Source organism: Otolemur garnettii, unplaced genomic scaffold (assembly GCF_000181295.1).
Source record: "Otolemur garnettii isolate 467f Iridium unplaced genomic scaffold, OtoGar3 scaffold00013, whole genome shotgun sequence".
Taxonomy (NCBI): Eukaryota; Metazoa; Chordata; class Mammalia; order Primates; family Galagidae; genus Otolemur; species Otolemur garnettii.
In genome coordinates, this window is record NW_003852408.1 from 3,247,728 (window position 1) to 3,260,557 (window position 12,830).

Sequence of the window (12,830 nt, forward strand, 5' to 3'; positions counted from 1 at the left end):
GCAGAGGGCCAAAATGTTGGGGATCATTATACAGTGGGGAGAATGTTCTGGGGCAGGAGGCTAGAGTCAAGTTGGTGACAATGGTTAACATTTTACCTCAGAGCCACAAGGATTTAAGGTATCTTGACTCTAGGGCTGCTTTTCAACATCAAGGGGTGAATAAGAGACATCTGGGCTTCAAATAAGTCACTGAAAGCTTAAGAGGGCAAAAGCTTGCTGGAGGCTAGAACTGAAAGCATGGAGTCACGGTGGCGTGGGGGGCTGGGGGGCTGGGGGTGTGTGTGTGACTCTGCCTCAGAGTTATATCTGTCCCCAGATCATTCATTCAGATTCTGATTCAGAATTCCACAAAGAACAAGAAATCATCTAGAAGACACTCCATATCAGTATAATATCAAAGGTAAAGGCAAGGAGGCAGTTGAGAGCCCTGGAGCATTAGAATCCGGGCCCTGACGCGAGCAGAGGGTGGAAGCAGGTGAGGATTCAGGGACTGGAGGGGACAGTGCTCCAGAGCCATGTTTTCCACATTGGATTCCACTGAGTCTGACTTCTTCCAGCTGCCAATGGGGTGATTGTTCAATTACACATGAAAATATGGGACCAGGGAATTTCCACCCTGACGCCCCTTCTGCTCTTTCGTTCCCCCAAAGAAGCAAGTGATCATCAGTCCGCATGGGACAGACTTCAGGACACTGACGAGAACATCTTTTCCAGTGGGCAGAGACACTGTGCCTACCAGGTGCTACATACACTTAGGTGTCTGTCTCTCTCACTCTATCATTCTCTCGCTCTTTCTCTCTCTCTCCTCTCTTTGTCTGTTCTAAACCCCTGCCTTTGTGGGGCAGAGAAGCTGGTAAGCTGAGTCTCTGCTGGGCACAACTGTCCTCTGCTCTCAACCTCGGCATGCTGTGGCAGCTCCAACGAGGCCTGGCACAAAGTAGACCAGCCTGCTCTGTAATCCCCTCTCTCTCTTCTCCCTGCCCCTAGGCAGCAGGCCGACCCAGACCACAGCTGAACCAGCACTGACATAAATGTGCCCACTGTTCCCTGGGTAGGCTTAAGGTCTGCTAAGTTCAGCGCCTGGAATTTTGGGCCAATGGGCTGCAGCCTATGTGGGAAAATCCACACAGGGAGGCCAGACAACTCCACACTGGACATGTTCATGATGGATTTAAAGCTCTAGGGGTCAGACCTGCCCTCAGAAAGGAGGAGGATGTTTCCTCTAGGTTGTGGTCATCCTCCTCAGATCCCCCTGCTGGCCTCCGAGTGTTATCTGGGCAGAGCTGGCCACCACCAGGAGTGCAGGAAGCTTCCTGGCTTGGGACGGACCAGAAAAGGCAGCAGCTGGAGTCTTCAATGGCTTGAATGAACCACAAAGCCTTTTCAGAGTCCTCACTATTTCTGCAACTCTCTCTACGTGTCTGTTAGTAATCCTGATGACTGGATTGTCCTGGCCATTAGGACTGCCGGGTGAGGCATGTGTGACAGAGGAGCGCACCTGCTGGCCCATCCAGGTGGCCTCCACCCACCCCAGAAAAAGCCTCTTGGGCAGCTCCCTTCTGCTTCTTTTGGTTTGTAAGTGGGAGTTTCTATCACATGGAGTGTCAGCAGCAGAGACCTCAGATTCCTCAACAGAATCAAGGAAAGGTGGGGGAGGAAAGTGTAGTTCCACGAAGATTCAGTAGTTATGAGACAGGAAACTTAATCATGAGAAGAGGGTTACTCCAATTGTCCCTGCACAGAGGACTTGGCATCCCAAGTGTGTTTCTAGTAAGGGCAGGCCACACATGCTGACCATTGTCTAAACTTGTAGTACAGGGAAAGGCTGGAGCCTGTCTTACCCACAGGAGTGGAAAATGTGAGTGGCAAACAGAACCCAGGGGCTTTCCCAGGGCACCTGTGCATTAAAAAAAAAAGAAAGAAATCCTGCTTAGAGAATGAAATGAGTCTTCTCAGACTGTTAGCCGTGAATCCTCTGGCCTAGGGAAAATTCAAATTAAATTCTAATGAGCTCTCCCCAGGGCCAAGAGCTGTCTCAAACTGGCACAACAGCCCTTGCCTGGTGCATGTGCTTCTCGCAGGTACAAATGCTATGCCCGTGAATCAGAATGGTGTCTTAAAGGGCTCCAGCCCACCAGCACAGGACAACCTCCTGGGTCAGGCCAGGTCATGAAGTGGGCCTGGGCTATCCCCAAGCTTTGCTGGGTATTCTCTGTCTCACCTAGTTATGAGGCTTTCAGGTGCAGGTGGGCTATAAAAATGGCAGGTGGAACAGTTGTTCAGGAACAGATGGCCTTGAGGATCTCCTGGTAAAATGGCTTTCTGGACAACATTCTGGCCGGTTCTCAAAATAAGGGCAATGAAGTTAAAAACTCACCCATCTCATTTGATATTGATTCATTTTCTTAAGGGGCATAAAGAGAATAAAAGGTAAGATCCCTAAGATTGATACCATTTCTGCAACTACAAACCAGTTGAGAATGGCCAGGAGATGCCAATAGTAGTTGACACCCTTGCTTCTAGAGAAAATGGATACCTCTCTGCACTAACCAGGAATACTGCCTATGGTCCATGGCCCCCTCTCCCATGAATAATTCCAGGGGTGTTCACCCAATGAATGTGGAACCATGCTAAGTGAGAGGCTCACATTTATCCCAGAGCTTGGATTCCAGGCTGAACCATGATGACAACAATGTTTCTTTGATCTATGCCTGGAAGAACCAATATTGGAAATTGGGTCCTTCTGCATGAGGTGAATGGGCAGGTGGTGCCTGGATTTATCATTTATCATTCAGACAATGGTACAATGCAGAAACATAGCGGGTATTTTTGTATTTCCTGAATAATCACAAAGCAAAACTGTCAGCTTGCTCCTGAACAGCACTCTAGGCCACCTGCAGTGATACAAGACTTTGCAAAAACTTCTAAGAATAGACATGTCCACTGGCATGCAAAGTGCACCAACCACAGGCCCACATTCTCAGACCCACAGATACCAGAGACAGCCCGAAGCTACAGCTACATCATTATATAACCAAGACTTGTGCTCTTGGGATCTCAGAATCCTGCATCCTCCTCCTCACCCAGACTCAGGCAACTGCAGACAAACACCCTGAAGAGGAGGGCAGCAGTTGGAAAGTGGTCCTATCACCTTCCCAGCAGCTCTGACAGGACACATTTATAGATGTAAGACAAGTATCTTGGCAGAGGAATCACCCCCTTCCTTGAACATTACACACCCTAGTTTCTACCTAATATATTGGGAAATGGGGAGAGTTTGCCGCTATAGGACTCTAGAATGCACCACACTTATATAAACCAGTATAGATTCTACCAGTCCTACTCAGCATGGGGTTCAGGGGAAAACTTGAATTAAAATGTTAGGAGAGAAAAACCCCAGTTTTAACTGGACACGGTGGCTCATGCCTGTACCCCCATTACTTTGGGAGGCTGAGGTGTGAGGATCTCTTGAGACCAGAAGTTCAAAACTAACCTAAGCAACAAGGTAGCAAGACTGTGCCTCTACATAAAATACGTAAAAACTGGCCCAGCATGGTGGTGTGCACCCATAGTCCCAGCTACTCAGGAGGCCGAGACAGAAGGATTGCTCAAACCCAGGAGTTTGGAGTTGCTGTGAGCTATGATGAAGCCACTGCATTCTAGCCTGGGCGACAGAGCAAGACCCTCCCAAAACGAACAATAACAAAAACAAAAACCACCACCCAAGTTTTGAAGCAATGTAGGAAAGGGTAGTTTCATGTCAGATGAAGAATTTCAGACCAGTGGATCTGAACAGAAGTGTCAACAGAAGCTGGGCATGTTAGCCCATGCCTGTAATCTCAGCACTTTGGAAATCCAAAGAGAAAATAACTGAGGCCAGGACTTCAAGAGCAGCCTGGGCAACACAGCAACACCCTGTCTCTACAAAAAAAGGAAGTGTTAGTGGAAAGTCTAAAGGCACCTGATTAATTACATTGTTCTGCAGCACCCAGTGTTCAGACTGTGTCGAGAGTAACTGCACTAGCGGCTAATTGCACACAGCTCTCACTTGAATCAGAACAGGAAGAGCTCTTGTTTCAGCAGATGACTCACATAGTTGATCTCAAACTGCACACTCTGTCTTGTTTGCAGTGGGCAAAGCTCAACCCTTGGTTCAGAATGACTTTAGCTTGCCTCAGGCATTGGTCAGAAATATCTGAAGGGTTCGTACACAGATTTTGGGTTCCTTTCTATGACTTTGTGCTTTGGAGATTTTATCACTTCCCAGAAATCCTGTTTACTCTGGGCTTCCAACCAACTCCCAGAAAGAAGGTGGACTTTCTACCAAAGTTTTGAGTCATCCCCCATGTAAGGTGGTGGCTTCTTTCAGGGTCAGGCAATGCTACATAGGAAGACAACCTCTGACTTTTGACTTCTCCCCAAATTTGGCCTGTTCTTGTTTACAGAGGTTTCAGGAAGTTATTTTTCTTTTTTTAAATATTGTTCAGAGTTTCTAGCTGTTATTAGCAAGAGGGCCAGTTGGTTAGGAAATTCCTCCTGACTATTAGAAACAGAGCTCCCTGGTCCTCATTCCTAAGCAGCAATCAGCCGTGCCCACCCCCACACCCAGCCATGTCCAAGAGACATCCCTGGGTCCAGAGAGAGCACGAGCATTTGGTTCCTTTGGGGGAAACAACCTCTTCTTTGGGTCTAGGAGTAGAGGTGGGACTGTTAATCAAGATACTGGCACTTGAGTAAGCCAGGCCAGCCAGAGTTGTGGCTTACTTGAGGTTGTGAGAGTTTAAAATAATTGATGAACATTAACTAACATCCTTGACAAGATGGCTGAGTCGGTCCTGAAATTGCTCTGATTCCTGTATTGGTTGCTGGGCTATTTGCCATCTCAGCACTCAGACTTCCTACCCTTTCTGTGAGCCACTGTGATTTCATCACTGCAGTCCCTTTTTGTTTAACCGAGATAGATTGGGTCTCTCCTGATGGCAAAAAGCCCTGATTGATGCAAGGATACTGTATTAATTTTCTAGTTTTGTTTGCTTATTACTTATATATTGCAAACAGGACAGATACTTTCTAAGTGTATAATAAATATCAACTCATTAATCCTCACCATAATCTAGTGAGTTAGGAACTTTTGGTATCTCCATTTTGCAGATGGAATCAGTGCAGGGAAGGACAAGTAGCTTTCCAGCCAGCCAGGAGGAGGAAGAGGAGCTGGGTTTCTACCTACTTGGGCTAACTACAGAGTCTCTGTTCTTAAATACTAGCTCGTGCTACCTCTCAGTGCAGGTTGGTACTGCTTATGACACCAAAAATAACTGAGAAGAGCCTCACAGAGCTGGCTGCTCAATGAATCCAGTGGACCCTGTGTGAAATGGACATTATCTGACCTCCATACACTCTACTCCCTCAGGGGCCCACAGTGATGCTTAGGGCCCCCAAGCACTAGCATTGTCTCTGACACTGTATTCAGCAATGCTTGAAAGATATATATGTTTGCCTTTCTCCAATATGTGGTTGAATAAATGTCCATAGCTCCCTTTGATGGAAAAACAAGGGAGTCACTGCTGTGCACATTTGCAAGGTCCTTCCTCATGAGGAACTGTCCCTATTTCCATTAGGGGGTTCTGGGTCTCACTAATAACTGGCTCAGGTTTGGAAACTGGGGAAGAGATCGAGACTTTTCACTGAGGTAGCTGGTAGCCTTCTGCTCCTCTACTTCTAATCTCTTTTGATGACACGTATGAAGCGAGATCCTTGTTGGCCGCCCATCCGCCTTGCCTGTAGGAGCCCATATCCTGTAGGTCACCTCCCCAGACCTGCAGGCCAGCCCCCTGGCTGTCTTTATAACCTTGTTGCCCCTTATGGAAATGATTTTGTCCTGACAATTAAATGCTGCCACCTGGACATTGTTATTCTGGAACTCTGTCATTTCCATTGCTACTAGAGAACCCAGTTCTGAAAAATGTTCCTACCATAGTTTAAAACTACAGAGGAAAGCCATGGCAGAGCTTCTTAAGGATGCTGGTGCCCCTCAGCAGTGTGTCTCATCTCACCTTGAATTAGTATGTCTGCTCTCCTGAGGAGCTCAGTCACCCCATGGTGGATTTTCCAGCAGTAGAGAGTAGAGCCAGCCTAGCATGCCAACTTCCCAAGGCTTTGACTCTTTTTTCCTGGAGTGTGCCATGGTTGTTCTGGTAACTCAGCTTTCATTTCATTTAATGTGCATGATGGTTTATGCGCAGCCTCTGTGAACTACCCATGAGCATATCAGAATTATCACTTTTGGCCCTTGCCAGGCTAATTAACTCTGTAGCAGAGTAAATGTCCCTGCATTGACAATTCTCCCTTACCCAGTCTTATATTTTACCTTTCTGGATCCAGGATCCATTTGCAGACACAATGTTCCAGCTCCTGCTGACCCATATTGGCAGGCCCTGCCCTGCAGCTCTTTGCAGTATGAACCCCCTCTTCACCTCGCATCCCCACCCAGGACCTGCCTAGTCAGGTTATACCGAGAGGCTTCTGCACAGTCTTCATTCAGGCAAAATGAGGGCTGGGGTAGGAGAGGAGTGGTAACTCTCCCTTCCCAACCAGGGGAAGGAGAGTTTTCTGCAAGCCTAGTGGTTTCTTCTAAGGGATCTGGAGCTCAAAGTTCTCATGTGTGTCTACCTAGTAGCCCCATCCTGATTTTCAAGGCCCTGACTTCTGTATAAGAGACTATCCTGAGCTTAGGATTCAGACTTCTCTGAAGTTCTGCTATTCTTATGATTAGGGCCTGTGCCAGACCTTCCTTGTTATCCACCTTCCAGTTGCAGGTATGAGGTCTCTTTGCTTTAAGTCAGTGATTAATAGATCTAAGTCCGTCATTTACTCTTTTCAGCACATTAGTAGCACTTAGCAATAGTTAGTAACTAGTTCTCATAATTACTTTCTCTCCCATTTTAAATGCCAGACGATCAATTACACCAGCTCCTAGAGCTCCACCAGTTTACCAAAGGTGAAAGTTTGGGCAAGTGCATGAGTTATAGCATTCCTGGGATTATCAATATTCCCACCTATCACCATTTTGCTAGATAGGGACCCCATCATTAATTAGAACTTGCTTCCTAAGGGCCATTACCTTAGGTTGGGTTCTCCCAGAAACATTACCAGAGATGAAGGTTCTTAAGCAAGTGATCTATATTGAGAGTGCTCTCAGCAGAAGGGGGTTCAGGAAGCAGCCTTATGTGGGAAAAATTAAGCTGGAGATCAGCCCTAGCCTCGCTCACGGGGAGCACAGAGTAGCATCACACACCCTTTTTTCTGGACTTCAGGGGGAACCTCCCAGTGAAGCAGGCTCCATTTGTTCCAGGGCAATGCTCTGAGACCTGGGTGGCATTAGCAGCATCCACAGAGTTAGGGGGAAAGAGGTAGCCAGCAAAGGAGATGGTGCCAGGACGCCTGCAGTGTGGCAGGGAGTGAGAAATGGCTTCCCTTGAGCCTTCTACGTTCCTTGGCTTGGCTATGAATTAAATTGGCCATGAGGCAGATTAACCAGGGAATTAAAACCAGTTTTATTGTATATACACATTTTTATTGTTTATAGCCACAAAACAGGAGATTACAAGAAGGGGGCAGATGGCTGATGCGTATAGGTGAGAGGCAATCTGGGCTGTGTCACTTCCAATCTTCTTCCGTGTTATCTGAGTTAACATTCCCTGGCTGATGAGTTTCCCAGGGAGGAAACTTATGACAACCGAGCCCTTTTGGGGGCTCCATCTTTGGGCAGATAAGGGGAGCTAAGAAAAAGCCCCTCCCTGCATTTGCTGTCACCAAATGCTCTCATTTTGAAGTAATCGGCACAGCAGTAGCATATTTGGGGGGCTGCCATTTCCTAAGCCCCTTCAGCACCCACTGTACCAGTCAACTGTTCTCATCCTTTTCCTGAATGGCAAACATTTCCTTAAAATTCTTCTCAAATTCGGCCTCCAGTCTAAATCCCATTTGGCCAAAATTATTATACTAGAAAAAAATAATAAAGACAAAAATAATGATATTCATGATTAGTGTCATTAGATACTTTTTAACTGAGAGTGTTTGGGACTCTTGTCTTTTTTTTAAAAAATTATTTAAATTGGCAATTTATAATGGCATATATCCGAGGCTACAAAGTGATTCTGTGATTCTTGAATACTATGTGGAAAAATTAAATTAAACTAACTGACATATCTACTTACCTCAAACACTTATTTTTTTGTGGTGAGAATATGTGAAATTTACTCTTCAAACAATTTTGAAATGTACAGTACAGTATTATTAACTAGGACTCTTGCCTTAAACACCAGCTACATAAACGAGGTTAAATCTGAAAACTCATGCAGCTGAGAGTAATGTCTGTTTGCTACAAGTATGATTATTTCTTAATCAACTAGACAGAAAAGGGAAACCATTACCACGGTTGGAGACTATTATTTACTTGGATTTTACAGCCATTTTAGAAAATTCCCCTCCCCAGATTTCTGGAGTGCCTCCAGGGCAAAGTTTTTGGAAACATCCTACCCATATCCCAATTCTAAGGATACTCCCATAATCCTGATGGGCACTAGAGAAGAGCCCCGTGCAGTACCTGTGCTCACTGCCCCATTTCAGCTATCCTGATAAAGACTAAGAAAGGCCTTTTGCAACTGTTTGGGAGCTGAGCTCACACCTGGTTTGTCTCCATTCTCTTTTTCCCCTCTATTAAAGCATTTCCTCATACCTGCACTGGCCTCCTCTTCTTCCTTGCAGAGCCTTACCCTGGTTCTATGCCAGAACCTCTCAACGAGAAAATGAGGGCAACTCAATGGGAAGGAAGTGAAACAGAAGCAGGAGGGGCCACTGACCTTGTAGGATGCCCTGTGGTTCTGGAAGATGAGGCGCATGTCCTGCACAAACCCCTCCACCCGGGGGTAACCCTTCTCATGCAGCTTTTTCTTGATTTTGTTCAACCACATAGGTTCCTTCAGGCCTTGACAAGCCTCTCCAAGCTGGTGACAAAAATACCAACAGGAGAGCTACCAGCATAGTTCAATGTCTGCCTTCTGCGGGTTCCCATAAAATCCAGCAAAATCCAACAAAGCAAAGGCCACGGCAACTTGGGTTCTTGCCCCCATGGGATCAAGATCAGGGCTATGTGATATCACAGCAACCCATAATCATGGCTTGTTATTGTTACTTACGTAGTAATAATATGGAATCTTGGCAAAAAAGGAACTCTCAGAACAGCAATAGACTTTCAACAGAAGGAATTCACATTTCTGCAAAAGAAAGAAGAGTAAATGAAAACCATCTTGCATAGGTGTAAGGGATGACTCACACCCATCTTCAGGGAGTTTCCACCACATGTGGGGTGGAAACAGACATGTGATGGCTGAGCTATTTTTTCAGCAAACAAGTTATGGTGTTAATATCAGTGTGATGAAAGTGTAGCTCAGAAGAGCAGGCTTCCTTTGAATGCCTTGCCTCTGACCCTGTGCCTGTCTGTGGTTCTCGTGTAAGAAAGGAAAGCAGAGGGCTGGGGATGTGCATCAGACTCACCAGCTGTTCCTCTGGCCCCATCTGTTTCTCCAGGATCTCAAATTCCTGATAACATTGTTGATCTTCTGGAAACTCCTTCATGCTGCAGAAGATGCAGCTCCATGGGTTTCTGAGAGGTTGGACATAGCTGAGCAGAGGGCAAAGCCCCTGGAAACAGCCACCTTTCTTGTGGCTGCCACTACCCTCCTTCAGAAATGGGCAAGGGGCTCAGCCACGGGTGGCCACCTTTCAGAGCACCCTAGCCTTCACCTGAAGTCTCGTGCTGATGGCCCCCTCCCATCAGTGGTGGCAGCAGGTGGGTGGTCTGAGGAAGGTGGTACCAGAGAGGTGAGTTCTCTTTCTCCTTTCCCTGCCTGACCTGCTGGGGGCACAGGGAGCCCTGATTGCCAGGCCTGAGTATGGGAAAGTGAGCTTTAACCTCGGGATCTCCAGCCTCTATGAGCCCAATGAGAACAAAGTGAAATGTGGAACCGTGCTTCCTGTCTTTTCTGAATAGGCACAAAATATAAATAACTGGTGTTTTCTGCTCTCAAACTCCCTTGCAGGAGTCTCTGCTGCAAAAGTTGGAGGAAAGGGCAATATGTAGGCAGAGGGGCAGTCCCTGTCACCAGCCTCAGCAGGTGCCCCTGAAAGCACATGTAGTGAGAATAAGAGTCATTCAGGGTGGGGCTGAGACAACACAGCTGGTCTGGCGGGTTTAGGTCCTGTGTAACCTTCACCTCATTTCTTGCTGTTTTGTAAATTCAGCTTTAATCTAAAAGTGTATGTCTTCAGTATTTCAGGGCAATTGATTTAGGATATTAACTTTTAAAGTGGAAAGTTGCTTATGTTGTTTTGGGTCATGGACCATGCTGATTGTTGTTTATTATTGGTCATGGGTTATACTGATTATGTTGTTTAAGATAAAGATAAAAATAAAAAATACGATTTTTACTTTGAACTTTCATGTATAACACTGTGATTTTGGAAATGGAAAAACAAAATAGTCTTGGAGAGGCTATTCTCACTGTTCTGCAGAATTGCCAGCTTTCTGACAAAGTTCAGTGGGCCTATCCCCATCTCTGCATATTGGCTGATGGTGACAGGCAGCTGCACCCTCTGTCTGTTAACACCCCTGGCAGCACAAAGGATTTCCACCTCCTGCTGCCAGTACCTTCACACAGCTCTCTGGGTGATACTGCTGGGTCCTGGGACCTACCCAGCCAGCTCCTTCCCAACCTAGACACAGCAGGCACTCTTCAGGGGGAGTGCACATGGCAGGAGGAAGGGTCCATAGAAGGAGGGAAAACAGACAGGACTGGATGATACTCACTGCTCAATTTCTACAGGAGGGATATGACAGTCTTCATGGAAGGCTCTGGAACAAGTGTCACAGCAGTATAGAAACCCTCCATCCCGGCACACCTCACATTCGTCCATGTTTCCCAGCTAGAGGGTAAAACAATGTCCACATCACCGAGATCAGTGAGGCTCTGGAGGCCACCACTGTGGGAATCTAGAACACACTGCCTTTCATGAAACTGGATCTCCCTGAGATATCAAGAAACAAAATGGAGTGCAGATTTCATAACAAGGCTCCTGGGCTGCAGTGACGTTCAGAAGGGACGGGGCTGGATGTCAGAACAGAAAAGTTTTCCTTACAAAACGAAAGGATCTAATGCAAAAAAAAAAAAAAAAAGAGCAACAAAACAAGGTGATGATTTTTATAGGAACCTAAATTATTTTATTATCTTGCATATAAAACAAAGTCCTAAAAAAAACAGTGTTAATTCATCTGCATATACCACAATGATAAAATTGACTCACAGAAGAAGAATGGAGTCATTTAATTCTCATTTAATGGAGAATGAAATATGATGGAATGAACTGGGTTATCACATTATCCCACGTTCTCAGCCATTAAGCTCTCCATGAGTTGGAGAAAGGACTAGGGCAGGGCTTCCTGCACTGTGGATTCTGTGCCTGGAGGGCTCTAGGCCTGCCCATGGGCTAGAAGTACAATGGGAACACATGACCAGGGGGTTGCCAGGGAGGACAGAGTTCTTTGGCTTTGGGAGACTGGGAGAAGATCTCTCTCTACCTTAGGTAACCTTGGCATGTAAAGTGTGGCGGTGCCAAATCTAATGGCCAAGGGAGTGTGATAACAGCGACCACCCAGGTTGAAGACCAAGGATTTTATCAGATGCATTTTCTGCATCTATTGAAATGATCGTATGGTTTTTGTTTTTAATACTATTTATGTGGTGAATCACATTTATTGACTCATGGATGCTAAACCATCCTTACATCACTGGAATGAAACCTACTTGATTATGATGAATTGTACTTTTGATGTGCTATATTCAGTTGGCTAGTATTTTGTCGAGGGCTTTTCATCTATGTTCATCAATGATACTGGTCTGTAGTTTTCTTTTTTGCTGTTGAATCTTTGCTTGGCTTTGGTATCAAAGTGATATAGGTTTTATAGAATAAGTTAGGATGGATTCTCTCTTTCTTCACCTTTTGAAACAGTTTCAATAGAATTGGCCCAGTTCTCTCATGAAGGAATGTAAATTCTGTAGTTGTTGGGCAGAATGTTCTATAAATGTTTGCTAAGTCCATTTGGTCTAAAGTCCAATTTAAGTTCAATATGTCTTCATTGATTTTCTGTCTCCATCTGCCTAGTGCTGTCAGTGGGGTGTTGAAGTCCTCCATATTATTGTGTTTCTGTCTATGTCTTTCTTTAGGTCTAGAAATATTTGCTTTATGAATCTGGGGGCTTAAACATTGGGTGCATATATATTTAGGAGTGTAATACCTGCTGAATTGATTCATTTATCATTATATAATGACCCTCTTTGTCTTCCTTACTGTTTTTGATTTGAATTCTGTTTTTATCTAACATAAATATAGCTACTGCTGCCTGCTTTTGATTTCCATTGGGTGGAATATCTTTCTCCACCACTTTACTTTCAATCTATGCATCTTTGTAGGTAAGGTGAGTTTCTCATAAGATCATGTTCCTTTTCAATTCATTCTGTCAACTTATATCTTTTACATGGAGCATATAATTCCTTTACAGTCAGCATTAATATCAATGTGTGAGACTTCATTCTTGTCATATTCTTAGTTGACTTTTAATTGCTTTATAAAATCTTTCTTTCTTTTTCTGTCTTTGTGATTTGCTAAACTGTCCTGTTGCCATTTAATTCCTGTAGCAGCCCGTATAGCCTATAGCTAAGAGGAGTGAGAGTTATAAGAAATACCTGTAATGGAACACCTTGGTGAAAAGGGCA

General features: G+C 45.2%; 1 protein-coding gene across 1 annotated transcript in view; it reads right to left on the reverse strand.

The window, feature by feature from the left end:
- Positions 1-7,551: 7,551 nt before the first annotated feature.
- LOC100962440 (nuclear body protein SP140) overlaps positions 7,552-12,830 on the reverse strand; it is a 103,754-nt gene continuing 98,475 nt past the window's right edge. The window contains exons 22-26 of the mRNA XM_023510366.1: positions 10,868-10,983; positions 9,556-9,664; positions 9,198-9,275; positions 8,862-9,005; positions 7,552-8,001 (exon numbers count right to left, since the gene is read on the reverse strand). Of these exons, the coding sequence (XP_023366134.1) occupies positions 7,903-8,001; positions 8,862-9,005; positions 9,198-9,275; positions 9,556-9,664; positions 10,868-10,983 (546 nt within the window). The 3' untranslated portion in view covers positions 7,552-7,902. The remainder of the gene's footprint in view (positions 8,002-8,861; positions 9,006-9,197; positions 9,276-9,555; positions 9,665-10,867; positions 10,984-12,830) is intronic.